Source organism: Schistocerca cancellata, chromosome 2 (genome assembly GCF_023864275.1).
Source record: "Schistocerca cancellata isolate TAMUIC-IGC-003103 chromosome 2, iqSchCanc2.1, whole genome shotgun sequence".
In the NCBI taxonomy this organism is placed as follows: Eukaryota; Metazoa; Arthropoda; class Insecta; order Orthoptera; family Acrididae; genus Schistocerca; species Schistocerca cancellata.
In genome coordinates this window covers 150,270,344-150,291,376 of record NC_064627.1, presented here as the reverse complement: position 1 = coordinate 150,291,376, position 21,033 = coordinate 150,270,344, and the positions used below count along the sequence as shown (strand labels likewise).

Sequence of the window (21,033 nt, the reverse complement as noted above, 5' to 3'; positions counted from 1 at the left end):
TGTGGAATGACTCCCCCCGGTATGCACACGGAGTGCACATTGGTTTTCTTCCCCTCTCTTGCTGCCGTATCGCTAAGGGGCCCCATTACGCGCCTGACGTTGGAGCTCCCAACTACCAGTAAGCCCACCCTCTGCGACCGCCCGGATCTTGCAGACTGAGGGGCAACCTCTGGAACAGGACAAGCAGCCATGTCCGGACGAAGATCAGTATCAGCCTGAGAAAGAGCCTGAAACCGGTTCGTCAGACAAACTGGAGAGGCCTTCCATTCAGCCCTCCGGAATGTCTTTCACCCCCTGCCACACCTGGAGACGACCTCCCACTCTACCACAGGTGAGGGATCAGCCTCTATGTGGGCAGCCATCTGTTATCAGCCATCAAATTTAAAATTAATTAAAACGTCTTGGAATATTCGGGGCCAATATGTTGCCAGTATCAAAGTCGATAACAGGCAAAAATCGTGGAGATGCTAGAAAGGATGAACTGTGTTTGTACATAGCCAGCCGCGGTGGCCGTGCGGTTCTAGGCACTTCAGTCTGGAACCGGGCGACCGCTACGGTCGCAGGTTCGAGTCCTGCCTCGGGCATAGATGGGTGTGATGTCCTTAGGTTAGTTAGGTTTAAGTAGTTCCAAGTTCTGGGGAACTGATGACCTGAGATGTTAAGTCCCATAGTGCTCAGAGCCATTTGAACCATTTTTTGTACATAATTAAGTTTGTACGTAAGCCTCAGAGCACAACATCTGTTCACACTTGGACTTTTTTTTTCTTTTATTTTGTACCTTTACTTTTGTCAGAGTGTAAACTTTAAGCAACAGGACTAATTATTTTAAACTGGTATCACAATATATCTGTGGCTTTCACACTATGCCTTTTGCTCAGTCAGAGTAGAGTAGTATACTGGGCAGGAGCCGGTCGGAAGATGTCGAAGTAATTTATTTCGAAGGACAGAAATAAATCTGTGTGTTGACAATGTAATTAGACATTGTGTTTATCTGAATATGTAATATTTACTCAGCAAACAGAACACAGCATGTTGTTCTCAATGGAGAGACGTCTACAGACGTTAAAGTAACCTCTGGCGTGACACAGGGGAGTGTTAAGGGACCACTGCTTTCACAATATATATAAATGACGTAGTAGATAGTGTCGGAAGTTCCATGGGGCTTTTCGCGGATGATGCTGTAGTATACACAGAAGTTGCAGCTTTAGAAAACTGGAGCGAAATGCAGGAAGATCTGCAGCGGATAGGCACTTGGTGCAAGAAGTGGCAACTGACCCTTAACATAGACAAATGTAATGTATTGCGAATACGTAGAAAGAAGGATCCTTTATTGTATGGTTATATGATAGCGGAACAAACACTGGTAGCAGTTACTTCTGTAAAATATCTGGGAGTATGAGTATGGAACGATTTGAAGTGGAATGACCATATACAATTAATTGTTGGCAAGGCGGGTGCCAGGTTGAGATTCATTGGGGGAGTCCTTAGAAAATGTAGTCTATCAACAAAGGAGGGGGCTTACAAAACACTCGTTTGCCCTATACTCGAGTATTGCTCATCAGTGTGGGTTTCCGTGCCATATCAGGTTGACAGACGAGATAACGAAGATCCAAAGAAGAGCGGCGCGTTTCGTCACAGGGTTATTTGGTAAGCGTGATAGCGTTACGGAGATGTTTAGCAAACTCAAGTGGCAGACTCTGCAAGAGAGGCGCTCTGTATCGCGGTGTAGCTTGCTGTCCAGGTTACGAGAGGGTGCGTTTCTGGATGAGGTATCGAATATATTGCTTCCCCCTACTTATACCTCGCGAGGAGATCACGAATGTAAAACTAGACAGATTCGAGCGCGCATGGAGGCTTTCCGGCAGTCGTTCTTCCCGCGAACCATACGCGACTGGGATAGGAAAGGGAGGTAATGACTGTGGCACGTAAAGTGCCCTCCGCCACGCACCGTTGGGTGGCTCGCGGAGTATAAATGTAGACGTAGATATGCATTTAGGAAAGAGCTGAGCACGAGTTACCTGAGGATGGAGTTCAACAACTGATTGCAATGAAGTATCGTGAGCAGGAAGATAAACTACGTAAGTGAGAAATTAGTTGCACTTCTTGATCTCAACTAGTTCTTAGAACGTGCCGAAGATTCGTCAGATTCGAATTAAATGCACAAGAAACAGACAAATTATACATGGTTAGGTGAGAACGAGTATGTTTACAACACCCACGCAGTGAGCGGTTTCTGTGCATGGTGCAGTCAGCAGAGTGGACAGACTGACTCACTTGGTCTCCCAGTCAGCGTCTGTGGCGATGACGGACCAGTTGCCGGTGTAGGGGTCTTTCTTCTCCACAGCCAGGTACGAGCCCCCATGCTGCAAGTTGTTGCGAGGGTTCCCTGCCACCTGTGGAATGAAAACGTACTGTCGTCACAAGAACAAACCAGCAGGCGTCGCAAAATATTTGTAAACGTAAATTATGTTCTGAGCTCTGACTCTCAAGTTCGTTACAGTCCAGACAGTTTTATTTGCTCTTCCTGTTCTATTCACCCTCCATGCTGTTCATGAACAACTGCTACTCCAGTTATTTATTGTATATTATTTATTAAGTAAGAAAAAGCAAAGTTATGTCGACTAGACAGCAGATTCCATCAGTTAAGGTTGTAGACTGCATATCAACTAATACAATTTCTTTAAACATATTGGATGCTGAAGAAAGTGAAGCACGCAGAACACATAGTCATATAGTGTGAATTCGTTCATGTGCACACCTTCAGCCAATTTGTAAATGATTAAAGTCGCAATCCTCTGTGACGGGCACAACGGCCAATAGGCTGCATTACTGTTCGTGTATAGTGTTGTTACTAACCTGGTAGGGTATACAAGGGGCGTGAACGGAGGCAGATGATGTCTGATCACTATGAAGGACACAAATGCCACGTACTCGCGTGAGACAGCCAGCCGTTGGTGGCCGAGCGGTTCTAGGCGCTTCAGTCTAGAACTGCGCGACCGCTACGGTCGCAGGTTCGAATCCTGCCTCGGGCATGGATGTGTGTGATGTCCTTAGGTTAGTTAGGTTTAAGTAGTTCTACGTTCTAGGGGACAGATGACCTGAGATGTTAAGTCCCTTAGTGCTCAGAGCCATCGCGTGAGACATCATTATCAACATCTCACAGAGTTTCAAACGGGTCTCATTGTGGAATGAGATTTTCACTCTGCAGCGGAGTGTGCGCTGATTAAAACTGTGTGCCCGACCGAGACTCGAACTCGGGACCTTTGCCTTTCGCGGGCAAGTGCAACTGAGCTACCGAAGCACGACTCACGCCCGGTACTCACAGCTTTACTTCTGCCAGTACCTCGTCTCCTACCTTCCAAACTTTACAGAAGCTCTCCTGCGAACCTTGCAGAACTAGCACTTCTGAAAGAAAGGATATTGCGGAGACATGGCTTAGCCACAGCCTGGGGGATGTTTCCAGAATGAGATTTTCACTCTGCAGCGGAGTGTGCACTGATATGAAACTTCCTGGCAGATTAAAACTGTGTGCCCGACCGAGACTCGAACTCGGGACCTTTGCCTTTCGCGGGCAAGTGCTCTACCAACTGAGCTACCGAAGCACGACTCACGCCCGGTACTCACAGCTTTACTTCTGCCAGTACCTCGTCTCCTACCTTCCAAACTTTACAGAAGCTCTCCTGCGAACCTTGCAGAACTAGCACTTCTGAAAGAAAGGATATTGCGGAGACATGGCTTAGCCACAGCCTGGGGGATGTTTCCAGAATGAGATTTTCACTCTGCAGCGGAGTGTGCGCTGATATGAAACTTCCTGGCAGATTAAAACTGTGTGCCCGACCGAGACTCGAACTCGGGACCTTTGCCTTTCGCGGGCAAGTGCTCTACCAACTGAGCTACCGAAGCACGACTCACGCCCGGTACTAACAGCTTTACTTCTGCCAGTACCTCGTCTCCTACCTTCCAAACTTTACAGAAGCTCTCCTGCGAACCTTGCAGAACTGGCACTTCTGAAAGAAAGGATATTGCGGAGACATGGCTTAGCCACAGCCTGGGGGATGTTTGCAGAATGAGATTTTCACTCTTCAGCGGAGTGTGCGCTGATATGAAACTTCCTGGCAGATTAAAACTGTGTGCCCGACCGAGACTCGAACTCGGGACCTTTGCCTTTCGCGGGCAAGTGCTCTACCAACTGAGCTACCGAAGCACGACTCACGCCCGGTACTCACAGCTTTACCTCTGCCAGTACCTCGTCTGTGAGTACCGGGCGTGAGTCGTGCTTCGGTAGCTCAGTTGGTAGAGCACTTGCCCGCGAAAGGCAAAGATCCCGAGTTCGAGTCTCGGTCGGGCACACAGTTTTAATCTGCCAGGAAGTTTCATATGGGTCTCATTGTGGTTCTCCACTTGGCCAGATGGTCGAATCTTGCACCACCCAGACGAGCTCCATGGGAACGTGAGAGTAGTTATATTGGCAGCTAAGGTTTTGGTCGGTCACGCCTGACCACCACAATGAAGGATGACCGTGCTGTGCAATAAGCACAACTCCCTCGCATCTGAGCCTGGAATTGGAGACGAAGTAATGGACTCCCTGCAACATTCTTTGCCATCCCTCACAACTGGTCGAGGAGCAGCAGCTGCCAGACTAGGGAATTACCGTCCCATGCGTGGGCTTCCACTAACACAACAACACAAACAGCGGGTTCTGGAGTGGTGCCGTAACCGGGAAGCACGGACTGCTACTGTTTCACTGCGTACAGTGGTCAATCCCGGTTATGCCATGGCGATTGTGGCAGCAACCTGAGAGAGAGATCCCACTTTTCCAATGTTTTGAAGAGCACAGTGGTGTTACTACTGGCATTACAATATGGGCAGCCATAGGGTCACGGTTGGTTGTGATAGAGAGATCTCTGATAGCACAACAGTTGGTGATGGACACCCTGCGCAGTCATGTGATAGCCTCATAGGAAGTTTCGTAAATTATCATCTTGATGTGGAAGCTCTTTTGTCTGTGTTTGCTTTAACAATAACATATGTCTTTGAGTGGGGTGCGCCTTTAGCAAAACATAATTTTGTTTTTGTCGTAGACACGTTTCACTGCAGTAGCAGCATCATCAGTGTTTTTTTTATTGTTATGGCTGTTAAACATAAGGGAAGTTCTTTACGGTTTAATTACATACAAATATTAGTTTCTAAATCGTGATTACAGGTTTTGAGGAGCACATAAAATTGTGTATTGATACCTTCTTACCACACCGTGTGGTTTTCCTGCTGTATTACGTTTTTATAGTGCTTGTTTCTCTTTATAGTTTGTCACCTGCAGCTATATACAACTTAATGTAGACGAAACACTTACGCAAAAATTACGATTTCTAAACTGTTGTGGCTATGTCTGAGATTAATAATTTATGTGAAAGGTTGTGTGTGTGTGTGTGTGTGTGTGTGTGTAGCGCGCGCGCGCGCGCGCGCGCGCGCGCGCGCGCGTGTGTGTGTGTGTGTGTGTGTGTGTGTGTGTGTGTGTGTATCTATTTTCATTATGTTTCATTTACGGTTTCGTTTCTCGTCATCTTCTTCATTGTCAAGTTCAGTGTTTTTGAGTTGTCACTGTCACTGTCTATCAGCTGTGATAACAAGATGGCGGACAGTGGAACAGTAGAAGGTGTGAAAACAAGATTGCACACAGTCGAACAGTTGAAGATGTCATTGGCGGTGTTTTGAATTTCTCAGAGAGAGAGAGAGAGAGAGAGAGAGAGAGAGAGAGAGAGAGAGAGTGTGTGTGTGTGTGTGTGTGTGTGTCTGTGAAGAAAGAGGGAGAGGGTGAGTGAGTGAGTGAGTGAGTGTGTGTGTGTGTGTGTGTGTGTGAGAGAGAGAGAGAGAGAGAGAGAGAGAGAGAGAGAGAGAGAGAGAGAGTAGGTTTGATGATTTATCATTATTATTATTATAATTATATATATTTATTTATTTTTAGTTTTATGTAACAGCTGTCACTCCACATATGCTGAATGCCTTACGGACAATAAACATATCCTGACAGACATCAAAACTGATTTGAAAATTCCCAAATGCAGCAACAGCCCCCCACAAAAACTAATAACTGAAGAAAATTATCAAATACAAAAAGGAATAACTTAAGGAACGCAAGTAATAAATGAATACACAGCTCTCTGCAATGAAACTCTGTTCTCTGACCTCAAAGAATTAGTAGATAATACCAAACTATAGGATTCCCCCCCACATACACACACAGACACATACGTACATACATACACACACATAAAACTAAATAAATATATAATTATAACAATAATGATAAATCCTCAAACCTACTCTCTCTCTCTCTCTCTCTCTCTCTCTCTCTCTCTCTCCCCCACTTTCTTTACGCGCACACTCACACACACACACACACACACACACACACACACAAAACCTTTCACATAAATTATTAATCTCAGACATAGCCACAACAGTTTAGAAATCGTAATTTTTGCGTAAATGTTTTGCCTACATTAAGTTGTATATAGCTGCAGGTGACAAACTGTAAAGACAAACAGGAGAAAAACCACACCATGTGGTAAGGAGGTATGAATACAGAATTTTATATGCTCCTCAGTAACCTGTAATTACGATTTAGAACTAATATTTGTATGTGTTTAAGCAGTAAAGAATATTCCTTATGTTTAACAGCCATAACAATATAGAAGATCCACTGATGATGCTGCAACTGCAGTGAAACATGTCTGGGACAGAAAACAAAATTGGGTTTCGTAATGTTATAACAGAACAGAACAATGCTCGTCTACACATGGCATACGCCTCTATAAACTGTCTACGTGGTGCTGACGTACTCCTGTGGCCAGCCAGACCCCACATCTGCCACTGATGGAACTAGTGTGGGATCATATCGGACGTCAGCTCTGTCCAAGTGACAGTAGCCAAGATATCAAGAACCAATTAAAACAATTGTGCACCACCTCGCCTCAACAGTTGATACAATGGCTTTATGACACCAAACTAGCACATGCATCCAAGCAGGTGCAATGCAGTAGTGATAAGAGGGCTTATACTACCAAATCCTTTCTAATGATTTAAATATGATCATGAAAGTTTCATTTCCTACTGGATGCTTCCCTTTTTATGTCACCGTATTTCTACAGTTTCAAAGTGTACCAGAAACATGAACAGTTAACAAATGAAAATAGTGCCATTCCGAAAGTATGGTCGAGTGTTATCATAAGACACACAATCTTACGGAATTACAGTGTTTAGCACCGAAACGTTGGCCAAGATTTGTTTGCTCTCGATATCAACGGTGTTCAGTCCTACGGTCGTTGAAGCAGAAGTAGGAAAATGATGAAAATGGCCTTCTTCGCGTAATGAGAAGAGTATGGGGTGACGAGGAAGGCTTCTTGGCAAAATATCTGACAGAGATCCTTGTGACAATCTTTATACGCGGTCATTTACATCTGCTGCAGCATATTTAACCTCGTAACTGCACCAGTAGCGTTAGTCGTGCTCCGTCTTCAACTACTCAGCAAAATGAAACAGTAGCTTCTCCCTGCACAGCGAAAGTTAAAATAACTTACGAGAATATAGCAGGCTAGCGTGCTCAGCAGTCGTCGATACTTCAACAGATGATCAAGGCACGACAGAAACGAGAGATATCTGTATACGACGCGTGTAGTACGCGGTGAGCAGGAGGAACGCAAATGACAGCGTACGCAGAAACACATAAGCAGTAAACAGCTAGCGCAATAAAGTTTCTGCCTAAATTCTCCTTGGAATCCTGCTCTCTATCCCTCGTTAAAAAGCATACTTGTCACTACTTCCTCAGTTTGAATTCCGACAGTGGTCTTTCTTGGTTGAGTAATTCTCCTTGGAATCATGACGTCTGTCCCTCGTTAAAAAACATACTTGTCACTAATTCCTCAGTTTGAATTCCGACAGTGGTCTTTCTTGGTTGAGTCTAGGAGCTAGTTGATTATTGTCTGTGTTGCCTTTCCGAACACACTCTCTTTCTGTTTTGACAACTTCGAAGTGCCATCCACGTAGGGTTTAAAACACCTCCGCTTTGTTGATATTCTTCCTTAAGCTTAGTGTGGTGTTCGCCTAAGGAAAAATTGCAGGTGCTATTTGAGTATCAGCATAAAAGGGAAAGTCACATACTGTCTTGTTCTGGTTCCTAGTGCGATGGTTTGCCATTGCCTTCCTCCAACACTTTTTTTCCTTTTTGAGTCATCAGGTTTCTGACTGGTTTGACGTAGCAGCCGTGAATTCCTCTCTTGTACCAAGCAGTTCATTTAGGAACATTACTTGCATCTTGTATTCTCAATTATTTGCTGAGTAGAGTCCAGCCTCTGTCTTCGCTATAGTTTTTACCCTCCATAATGGTAGTCATTCCCGTATGTCTTAACACATGTCCTGGTATCCTGTCCCTTCTTGATGACATTGTTTACCCCATGTTCCTTTCTTCACCAATTCTGCAGAGTACGTCCTTGTTCCTTATCAGTCCACCTAATTTTCAGCATTCGTCTGTTGCACCACAACTCAGATGCTTCGATTCTCTTCTGTTCCGGCTTTTTCCACAGTCCATGTTTCACTACCATACAATACAGGGCTGCAAACGTAATTCTTAGAAATTTCTTTCTCAAATTATGATCTATGCTAGATACTAGTATTCCTCTGACCATGGGTGCCGTCATTGCTTGTGCTTGTTTGCTTTGTATGTCTTTCTTGTTTTGCCTATCATATGTTATTTTGCTTCCAAGGCAGTAGAAATCCGCAACTCCGTCTAGTTCGTGGTCACAGACTATAATCTTCAAATTTATCGCTAATCTTATTTCTGCTATTTCTCATTAATTTCGTCTTAGTTTGACTTATAATTACTCCACATTCTGTACTCGCCATACTGTTCATTCCATTCAATACATCCTGTAATTCGTCTTCACTTTCACTGAGGAGAGCAATGTCATCAGCGGATCTTATCATTGATATCCTTTCATACTGAATCTTAACCCCACTCTTGAAACTTTCTTTCATTTGATTAATTGCTTTGTCGGTGCACGGATTGAAAAGCGAAAGATTGTATGCTCTGTCTTACACCCATTTTAATGCGAATACTTCGTTCTTAGTCTTCCATTCTTATTTTTCTCACGTGGTTCTTGACATAGTGTGTATTACCTATTTTTCCTTATAGTTTACTCCTACTTTTTTCAGAATTTCGAATGTCTTGCACCACTTACACTGTCGATCGGTTTCTCTAGGTCAAAGAATCCTATTAAAGTGTCTTGATTTTTCTCGAGTCTTGCTTCCACTAGCAATCGCAGTCTCAGAGATGTCTCACTGATGCCTTAACCTTTCCGGATGCCAAATTGATCGTTACCTAACACATTACCAATTATCTTTCCTATTTTTCTGTGTATAATTCTTGTCAGCAAGTTGGATGCATTTGCTTTTAAGCAGTACTTTTCGTAATTATCTGTCCGTGCTATCTCCAGGATTGTGTGTATACATTTCTGTTTTCTAATGAAATCTCAAGTCACATAGATTCTACACACCACACTGAATAGACGTTTGGTCGCCATTCCGATGGAACGTTATCTATCCACTCTGCTTTATGGGATCACAAATCTTTCAAAGCTACTACCTCACCAGGCAAGATCTCACTGTCGTTGAGACTTTCAGTCTATTCTTCCCACGTATCCACTTTTTCCCCTGTGTTTCACATGGGAATTCCCATTGCGTTCTCATTGTTGACGTTGCTGCTTTTAATTTCATCGCACGTTACTTTGACTTTTCTATACGCTGAATCAGTCCATCTTTTCGATTTTTTGACATGTTTCCTGCAGACACTTTGCCTTGGCTTCCCTGCACCCGATCTATCTCATCACGGATTCAAATTACTTTAAGCGTGTTTTTATGCACTTTTTGGTACTTCTTTCTTCCTTTCTTCGCTCAGCTCGAGTTCTACCGAAGATTTCTTCAAAGTTACATTCCTCGTTCCTATTTTCGACCACCCAAGTCTGTTGTTGCCCTTTTTAACGATCACTATTCCATTCAACTTAACTGCTTACTATGGTATGTCCTACAGCAAAATCTACAGCGTTAAAGAAATTCAAACACATCTCATTACTCCTTAGTAAATATACCACTTCTTTCCACATAAAATCTTCCGCAAGTTTCTCTTAAGCATTAGCCTTCTCTTTGTCACTAATAAATTGTGATCTGCGCCTCAGTGCGCCTTTATATCCAATATTTGAGTTCGGAGCCTCTGTCAGCTGAAGACCTGTATCTACATGCCTTTTTCCAAATACACCTCCTCTTCTGATTTTTTAACATTGTTTTTTTTTTAGAATGAAATTTTTACTGCACAGTGGAGTGTCCGCTGGTATGAAACTTCCTGGCAGATTAAAACTGTGTGCTGGGCAGAGACTCGAATTCAGGACTTTTGCCTTTCGCGGGCAAGTGCTCTACCAACTGAGCTACCCAAGCACGACTCACGCCTCGTCCTCACAGCTTTAATTCCGCCAGTATCCCGTCTCCTACCTTCCAAACTTCACAGAAGCTCTCCTGCGAACATTGCAGAACTAGCATTCCTGGAAGAAATGATATTGCGGAGACATGGCTTGGCCACAGCCTGGCGGATGTTTCTAGAAACATCTTAGCTGACCACATAGATGCTGTGGGTACTCACGAAAGTGGCGGTGACCGTGTCTCCTGGCCTGGCTGTGGCAGGTGGCTGCTGCACCACGTAGCCGAAGCGAGACCGCCAGGATGGCATGTCGTACACCACGCCTGGGGTCAGCTGGATCAGCTCCTTGGACAGGTCTGGCGGCGTCGGCCCGGGTGTCATGGTGCTCCTCTGCAACAAGATCACCATGAGGGTGTAGCATGCTGTCAAGTAGTATGGCCAGGTGTTGAGTGAACATTCACTCTCATTCGAGGCGTTGTACCCTTTCGCCCCGTCGGTAGTTCTCTTCGGACACCACACTGACACTGCGAAGTGGACGTTCACGCAGGGCGGGACTAGAATGTGGGATTAGGAGAGTGTGGCTCGTGGTCACAGAAGTGAAATCTGTGGAGTGGACTTGCGTTGTAGGCGGTTGTTATATAGGACAAACATCTATTAGAACCGCAAGGGTTCCTATAAAAGTTGACTTTTGTCAAGATGTAATATTGCCAGTGGCTTCGAAAATGTCGAGAATTTGGAGCATTGCCCATTATTATAGACAGGTTAATTTTTGTTGGATTTGTATAAATATAATTCAAAGTACGCTGCTAAGTTTGATTCCTTCTTAGTTAAAAATACGCATAATAGTAAAAAAGAATAATATATACACATACCTGTAACATACAGAAAAAGAAAACGACAGTAGTAGCAATGATCAATTACAAACCTAACAGCAATGATAAAGAGAACTGCCTGTAACCATACAACGTCGCTGGATTATCTGTCAAATAAGCTGTTACGAAAATACTGATACAAAGAATAATCTGACAACTACATAAAGTAGCAAGTTAGATAAGGTGATAGCGAACCATTATTACTGTGGTGTCACCGCCAGACACCACACTTGCTAGGTGGTAGCCTTTAAATCGGCCGCGGTCCGTTAGTATACGTCGGACCCGCGTGTCGCCACTATCAGTGATTGCAGACCGAGCGCCGCCACACGGCAGGTCTAGAGAGACTTCCTAGCACTCGCGCCAGTTGCACAGCCGACTTTGATAGCGATGGTCCACTGACAAATTACGCTCTCATTTGCCGAGACGATAGTTGGCATAGCCTTCAGCTACGTTATTTGCTACGACCTAGCAAGGCGCCATTACAAGTTACTATTGATGCTGTAAAACATGTAGCGTCAAGAGCGATGTTCACCATTTATGGATTAAAGTTAAGTATTCCACAGCTACGTCCTTTTTTTGCTAGTCTAATTCCTTGACCTGTTCCAGACCTCACGCCAGCCTGCGTGAGCTAAAACGCGTGTCTTTCGGCTTCCTCTCATAGTAGGTTGGCTGTCTTGCCAATCCACAACAATTACTCCAGTACCACCAAATATATAAAGAGAGAGTCACAGAACCACAGATACTGGGTAGATGTCAAACCTATAAGACGTTTGTAAAAATGTATAAGAATGAATTCCATTTAATAATTGCTTATAAAATTAGTAATAATGCACCGATTTGTGTACCATTTAGTTAGAAATAACATAATGGTGGCAATTCACCCGAGCTAGGCCTACTGTAAAAGTAAATGCAATCAGAGAGCAGCATACTTGGAATTATAATTAAAAAATGTTTTTAAAAGCCATATGCAATGCTGCGGGCCCAGGAGAATATAAATTTGTTGGATTTAATTTACAAGACTTCCGCCGAGACGCGCGTTCTCAACACACCGATACAACTGTTAAGCGAGCGCATTACGTTTTAGTACATAAATTTTGCTCGTACGACTGATTTAGACGACGCTAGTTTATCTGACAGAATTAAAAAATTGATGTCTCTAGTATGACCTTATCCACACAAACAACTTAGTTTTTGAACTGTTTTTATCGTAAATCTTTCCCTCGCTAAAAGAATATTGTCTTCATTGAACGTTAAACCACGATAGTATTTTTCAGAGTACATTGTCATACTGTCACTAGTTACGAATTCGATCTATGGATGTAAGCCCCATTACTAATAAACCATTCCGGAGGCTCGGCGGTTTGGAAGAACTATAACAGCAAATACTAATAATGAAGTTAACTTACAACTTCCTTACTAGTATTTGCTATTATAGTTCATAAAAAACTAAATTTAAAGTAGTAATTTGCGTTAAGAAATCTGTTTGCTATCTTCAACATACCTGCTCGGCATACACCATGAATATATCTGTACGGAAAATGGAGTCTCTCGGTTTCAGAGGCAAATGTCCATTAGTGTGCAAACACCAAACATGGGTCTTAATATGAGGGAAAAAATTTCAGAGATTATCCATCTGAAGCGCAGCACTGTATGGAGGTGTTTATGGACTGTGGGAAATCCGGAAAAGAAGAGAATCGAAGCGGTTGAGGTATGGTGCTATAAAAGGATGTGGAAAATTACGTGGACATCAGGATAAGAGGTGAAGAGCTTCTCCGTCGAATCGGCGAGAACAGAAACATGTGAAATACATTAACAAGAATAAGGGATAGGGTAATAAGACATCTGATACATCAACGAATAACTTCCATGGTACTAGAGGCAGCTGTAGGGGGTAAAACTGTAGCGGAAGACAGAAAGAAGTAACGGAGTACTTCGGGTGCAAGCGCTGCTCTGAGATGATAAGCATGCCTAGGGAGGAGAATTTGTGACAGGCCCCATTGAACCCATCACAAGACTGAAAAAAAATTTAAAAAAATAAAAAATCTTTCGTGAACAAAGACTGTCAGATTCCCTTTTCTTAATTGACCTGTTGAACAGGCGTCTCACTTCCCATAATATATATTATGAAAACTTATTTCCAAATTTGTTTCAAAAGTTGAACAAATTCACAACATCGCACTGACCGGTCCTCACCAAACCAGTCTTTGAAACAGCTTGCGCATTGTAAAACTTACACTCAGGATGGATTGAGCTAGTTTCCGGTACTGCTGCAGGTACAGGGTCAGCGTGTGTGGACCGAAGATGGTTGAGGCTCCTTCATACCTCTGCACCTGTAACACCAAAACATGCCCTTCTAGTCACCAAGCTCTAGAACGAGATAGAGAGCAACCTACAGAATCACAGTGTGTGGTAGTTTAGCGCTGTAGTGATTCACAGAAAGTAACAACAAATTAAGCTAATCATTGCACAACAAAAATTTTTTCAAACACCTTTCGCATTTTTTTTGTGCTCATTTAGGTTTTTGGATTATAAACATACCAGTAAACACCTGACCCTTAGAGAATCACATGCCTTAAACAGCTTCAAACGTCTAAACCTTTTTACAAGTGAATTAATGTTAAAAAATTGACTTTAAGCAAGTAAGCGAGAAAAATTTGAGAAAGGTTTAAAATTATGTTTAAAGTTTGTTGGAAGTCGCTAAGTGTTCTCGCTATGAAACAATGGCTGACTATGCTCTAGACAATCTGCGCTTCATTTTAAGCAAAAGTTAGTTTCTCACCCCTCTCAGTGTTTATGACGTCATACCTCCTGATTTGTGTGTTGAACATGATCTATTTTTGCAGGTACTTTCAGTGCAGTTACTTTCAGTGATGTAAGTCGTTACCTCATTCAAAGTGTGTTGCGAATAGACCCCGTAGTAATTAAGTGACTAATTAAAACCTCATGCCTGATGTTAAAATTTTAATTCGCGCTATTTTAAGCAATAGTTCCGTTTTCATGCATCTAACTCTTATGATGTCATGTCTGTTGGACTATGTGTCGTACGATGACACAATTTTGCAGGTATATTAAGTTGTATACTTGGATACCGTCTTGAAACTCTGCTGCGAATAATGTACTAAGAAAGTAATAAATTAAGGCGTCATGCCTGATGAAGTTTGCCTCTAGACACAGAAAGTTCATAACCGTAATATCTGTGCTATTGTGTTAAACTTTTAACATAAGATTACACCCCTTAATGAGTAGATTATGACAGAATTTTAAATTTCTATATTCGGTCAATAATCACGCGAAGTACTCAAAATCGAATTTTTGTTGCTCCTGAAAGCTTTTAAATAGGAAACCTACAACTGGCAACGGATTTCGATACAATGTTTTAATAATAAAGATTTCTGTAGAGGGCATAAGTTTATGATCTGTGATAATTACAATGTTAAACCTAAAATTCACGTTAGTTGCCTAAAATTTATAATACATATATTTGAAAAATAAAAAGTCGAAAATTGTCTACTGTTATAACCGATTTTCACTGTAAAAAAATTTTAAGTTGACAGGTAACGTTCCACAAATTAACTTGGTCCATGTTTCCATATGACCCTAGGATTTTCGAAGTGAATTTTTTTGTTTGTAGAGTGATTATGTCACTACGGCAAATATGAAAAAAAGCATGACAAATCAGTACCAAAACGCATTTATTCCTGTGTAATGAAATATTGTACACCAATATTTAGCTTAACATTTGTAGATGGTTTTGACATACCACGTACCAATATTATCCACATTCTACAAAGTTTGCTGCCCATTATACTAAATATAAATTTCGTAAAATACAACAGAATTCCTGAGGAATGCAGTAACGTCTCGGATATAGTCTACGATGTATACGGACATACAGTCAGTTACTTCAGTCTTAGAACGGACACGATGGTGATTTCGATGTGACTCCTGTGAAACAGACACACCAGCTATAAACGCGCCGCGCCACCCCATTTGATCAAATGTTCAAATGTGAGTGAATTCCTAAGGGACCAAAGTGCTGAGGTCATCGGACTCTAGACTTAAGCACTACGAGGTGCATTCAAGTTCTAAGGCCTCCGATTTTTTTTCTAATTAACTACTCACGCGAAATCGATGAAACTGGGGTTACTTCTCAGACGTAATCGCCCTGCAGACGTACACATTTTTCACAACGCTGACGCCATAATTCCATGGCAGCGGCGAAGGCTTCTTTAGGAGTCTGTTTTGACCACTGGAAAATCGCTGAGGAAATAGCAGCACGGCTGGTGAATGTGCGGCCACGGAGAGTGTCTTTCATTGTTGGAAAAAGCCAAAAGTCACTAGGAGCCAGGTCAGGTGAGTAGGGAGCATGAGGAATCACTTCAAAGTTGTTATCACGAAGAAACTGTTACGTAACGTTAGCTCGATGTGCGGGTGCGTTGTCTTGGTGAAACAGCACACGCGCAGCCCTTCCCGGAAGGAATTTGTTCTTCAAAACATTTTCGTAGGACGCATCTGTTACCATAGTGCCCTTTCGAACGCAATGGGTAAGGATTACGCCCTCGCTGTCCCAGAACATGGACACCATCATTTTTTTAGCACTGGCGGTTACCCGAAATTTTTTTGGTGGCGGTGAATCTGTGTGCTTCCATTGAGCTGACTGGCGCTTTGTTTCTGGATTGAAAAATGGCATCCACGTCTCATCCATTGTCACAACCGACGAAAAGAAAGTCCCATTCATGCTGTCGTTGCGCGTCAACATTGCTTGCCAACATGCCACACGGGCAGCCCTGTAGTCGTCTGTCAGCATTTGTGGCACCCACCTGGATGACACTTTTCGCATTTTCAGGTCGTCATGCAGGATTGTGTGCACAGAACTCACAGAAATACCAACTCTGTAGGCGATCGACAGTCATTCGATGATCCCCCAAAACAATTCTCTCCACTTTCTCGGTCATGTCGTCAGACCAGCTTGTGCGAGCCCGAGGTTGTTTCGGTTTGTTGTCACACGATGTTCTGTCTTAATTAAACTGTCGCACCCACGAACGCACTTTCGACACATCCATAACTCCATCACCACATGTCTCCTTCTACTGTCGATGAATTTCAATTGGTTTCACACCACGCAAATTCAGAAAACGAATGATTGCAAGCTTTTGAAGTAAGGAAAACGTCACCATTTGAAGTATTTAAAACAGTTCTCATTCTCGCCGCTGGCGGTAAAATTCCATCTGCCGTACGGTGCTGCCATCTCTGGGACGTATTGACAATGAACGCGGCCTCATTTTAAAACAATGCGCATGTTTCTATCTCTTTCCAGTCCGGAGAAAAAAAATCGGAGGCGTTAGAACTTGAATGCACCTCGTACTTGAACTAAGTTACGCTACGGACAACACACACACCCATGCCCGAGGGAGGACTCGAACCTGCGGCGGGAGGGGCCGTGCAATCCCTGACGTGGCGCCTCTAACTGCACGGCCACTCCGCGCGGCCCCATTTGATCTCTCACAGTCTTCTCACGTCCACTTCATCATCTGTAGCAATTTTTCCTACTTCCGAAAGCGCATCACTAGATGGTATCACTAGACATATTAGGAAAATAGCCGTCCTAATGCTCAAAACAGTGAATCACTTTACTGGGAAATAATGACCGCCTAGGTAGCCCCGGTTGGTAAATGACATCCAAACGGTCCCGGGTTCGATTGCTGTGCGTTTCGGAGATTTTCTCCGCTCAGGGGCTGTTGCTGTGTCATCACCGCCACAATCTTAACGGTACCAATTAAAAAAAACTGTAACGAAAGGGTTAAGGCACAATTTAATATGCTCAATGCTCGGAGATATCAATTATGTTATTCTTCTGCTCAACATTTCAACTACTTGCATCGTTGCCACGTGCTATGGGCGGAACTGCGTAACATTTGCTCTAGTCATGTTGGGATGTTCTTTGCACACAGACGGCTTATTCCAACATGAAGGAGGTTATTTGTCATTAATTCTTGAAATGTGGGCAGTGATGTCAAGGAAAAGCTCTGGTATTTCTTTTCCTGCAGTGGACTTAGATTTTAACTTAAAATAATTGATAGGGCACTCCTCCGGAAGAACTGGACGGCAAGCTCCTGTCCAAATGTACCCATAATAACCTGGCACCAGACCATCGAACATACAGCTTGGAGCTCATAATAATCACCGCTACCCTGTCTCTTGTTCACACATATCGGACGTAGTCACTATTCTCTCTCTCTCTCTCTCTCTGTCTTAGGAGTGTTGTTGTTTAAGAGTGTGTTCCACCTAAAGTGTTTCGATTTTATATAAAGCAGGAACATCAGCAGTTCTGTAAACATTGAACAGGTCATACGTTCCTAAATTTTGATTTCAATTGACTGAAAAAAGTGTTTGCCCCTGAATGTGGCGTATAATTTATTTACAACGTTTACTGCTCGTTTTTTTTATATTTATAGCGACGTATGAGGCTGACTGTTAGACGAGGCACGCACAGACCAGTGTGTTCCTTTAGTTCATTTCAATTTCATGAACGCCACAAACTAAATGCCACCAATCAGGTGATGAAAGCAATGACTCTTCACACTTTCACTTAAAGTGCATTTCGTTACATTAAAACGTTTAAATGTGAATAATTATTGCTGATAAAGCATAGCAATCGCTAAATTGATAACATTAAAATCACAGATGTTTAAGGAATATCATATTGTAGCCCCATAAAATGTTATGACAGTCGCGTATCACTTGCAGTTTCCATTATTACTGATCGTCATCAGACACTAGAACTTTTGAATTAACGAATCTGTGGAAATAGATACTTGTCGTCCCACCACCACTCTACGTAATGTCAAAAATACGATCTGAACGAAAATCCAATTTGATTCTTTTAGTGGATATTGCTGTTCTTCAAAAAATACACGAGAACTATACTAAATGGCGCTGGATCCTTTTCACGAGTCAGTAAGGGTTTGCCGCAAGTGTAAACCTCGCTTTGATCTAGTTACTCGTAAAATGGCACTCATTTTCACTGTCGTGTAAAGAAGCAGCTTATATTCATACCGCAAAGTGCGCGGTATGGAAAAGAGAGCGCGGTGGGTATTTTTCGCGCGTCAGAGACAGGCATCTGTCTGAAATGTGACGCTCGCTTTGATCTAGGAAATATGGCATTAAGTTTCAACATCGTGTGACGATTCAGCTTACGGTTTTACAGCAAAGTATAGGTCTGTTTTCAGAGGTCGTGAAGCGAACCACAAGCTCCAGTGGAAACTAATGGCTACGCTGCACAGATAAGGTGTGGCGTCCGGGTTTGCATCTGAATTGTTAGAGCACGTGACACCAAGCGCCGCGGATCTGCAGAGCGATCACAATGGGCCATTGCACACGTCAAACACAGTTACTTGTTCCGCGCCGCTGGAGGCCCGCAAGCGGCTAGGTGCATTCCAACCGGAAACGGATTTTCTCTCTGCAGCCGTTCCGCGTCAAAACTAATTTGGAGTCCATCGACAACCCTCTACCGGTTTGTTACGCATTCATCCAACGACTCCAAGCGCACAACAGAGCAGAAAATTTCGATTGCAAAGATGAAACATATATTTTAGGTTATCTCATTGACCACGAAGAGTCTCATCTGTGTAATTTTATGTGTTGTCAACAGCACAGCACACAGACTAATTTCTCTAACACGATATTGAAAGGCGGCTGTTTCATTACGAGCGCTGTTCCGTGTATCATAAATATGCAACGTGCTCTGTGTCGGTAACTTGGTGGCAGCATAAATTAGATTCACTCGTCGACCTGTCCGTTCACGCGATGTGTCTTTGTAAAAGACGGAAATGTACGGATCTCTTACCGTCACTCTAAAGACAGTGACTGCAGTCGGCCAATGGGAACACATGGCGATTGTAAGTTCGGTTCGTTCCAGCATGCTATTTGCACTACTAAGGATTCGACACTTTATTGCTTCTTCCACTTGAAGAGTCCTCTCGTAACAACTAGTAATTCACAAGTTTGTTTTGTATTCGAGATGGGAGCTTGTGACCACCTCACTTTGATATAAATGGAGAGAAGCATTCGTATAGTCGCACGCATTGCAATTGTTTTCATACGAAAGGGCTGCATAGTACTACAAGGTTCTGAAAAAGTCGTCACTCTTTCGCAGAACTATTAATGCGGAAATATTGCGTGCGAAATCTACGTCTTTGTTCACCAACGTATTTACTTTACATCAAGTGGTGATCTGATTCTGTTTCATTGACTGGTGTTCGTAACCTTAAGTAACTTATAGGAAGTTCTTTCAATTTTATACGATGATGTATGTAGTGAAGGGTGTTTCTAAGATACTGCATACGAGGGGATTTAAATATAGTCCATTTCGAATACGTATTCATAGCCACCAGGGCTGAAGGCGCGCGGGATAGCCGCGCGGTCTGAGCCGTGTTGTCACGGCCCGAGGCGTGTTGTCGCGGCCCACGCGGCTGTCCCCGTCGGAGGTTCGAGTCCTCCCTCGGGCATGGGTATACGTATATACTGAATATACGCTGCAATTTTCTTAAGGGGCCGCGAAGTAAACGCGTGTTTCCTTAGAACTTCGTGTTTTGGTAAGTGGTTTTCAGCAGTTAAAGTAAGTTCGATGCTCATGCAGTACCCCGTTATCGTGCGTTGCAAAAGCTTTGTCGTCTCCTTGTCGCTACACAATAGTCAGATCGTGTTATCCATGAATCATATTTTCTGTTTGGGAATATATACCAGGGCATGAACAGTGGTTATATTATTCCTATAAGGACACCTGTGGTTAGTTCAAGGAGTGGCAGGTTTCAGTGCATTCAAGTCATAATCAGTCTTCTCATTTATTGTCTGCAAGGTAAAAGCAAGAGAAAGAGAGAGAGAGAGAGAGAGAGAGAGAGAGAAGAGAGAGAGAGAGAGAGAGAGAGAGAGAGATAGGGAGAGGGAGAGAGAGAATTCATCAGTTTTGTGAATGGCGTGTTGGGGTCTACTATGATATTCTCTTCAGTGTTCATGACTTCATCTTAAAGGAGGACATACACAAATGCTTTGGTATCTGAAAATCAAAACTGTGGAACTTGGATACCCTCAGCACACTTTGGGGTGGGGATTGTGGAGGTAAGAATGTGATCCGTGAGAATAACTCTGGAACTGTACAGTAATACTAAATACATGAAGTAATACTTTCGTAACCATAGAATAGTGAAATAAATAAATAATAGGGACACTGATTTATAGTTGGGCACAAATTAACAAAAGTTACACGGGTAATTACATACTCCATCAGCAGCTGTTGTAGAACCTCGTAATCTCAAATATTTCACCGAGAGCACTCTGGGTGCATGGGGCAGAAACTATTACTACATCTAGATTTTCGTGGTTATTTTGCAAATCACAGTTATGTGTCTGGCAGAGGGTTCATCGAACTACCTTCAAGCTATTTCTCTACCGTTCCACTCTCGAACAGCGGGCGGAAAAAAATGAACACTTGCATCTGTTTGAAATACTGAAAATCAAGAGTCTCCACAAAAACCATCTTGAACAGCTGCCGAACGAACATTTATCGTATACTCTTCACTTCTTTTTATTCCTAAACCTGATGGATTACCTCTCCAACTTTCATTGCCATTGTGCTTCAGTTATTTATTTAATAGCCTTATGTGATTACGAGGAGCTATCCAAAATTTTCGTCACTATCAC

The 21,033-nt window shown here is 42.9% G+C and overlaps 1 protein-coding gene across 3 annotated transcripts in view; it reads right to left on the bottom strand.

Moving 5' to 3' along the window:
• Nucleotides 1–21,033, bottom strand: part of LOC126161443 (neutral ceramidase-like) — a 516,902-nt gene that overhangs the window by 27,535 nt on the left and 468,334 nt on the right. For all 3 annotated transcript variants that reach the window (XM_049917257.1, XM_049917259.1, XM_049917258.1), the window contains 3 exons: nt 13,569–13,664; nt 10,685–10,852; nt 2,275–2,393 (listed from right to left, as the gene is read on the bottom strand). In XM_049917257.1, the coding sequence (XP_049773214.1) occupies nt 2,275–2,393; nt 10,685–10,852; nt 13,569–13,664 (383 nt within the window). The remainder of the gene's footprint in view (nt 1–2,274; nt 2,394–10,684; nt 10,853–13,568; nt 13,665–21,033) is intronic.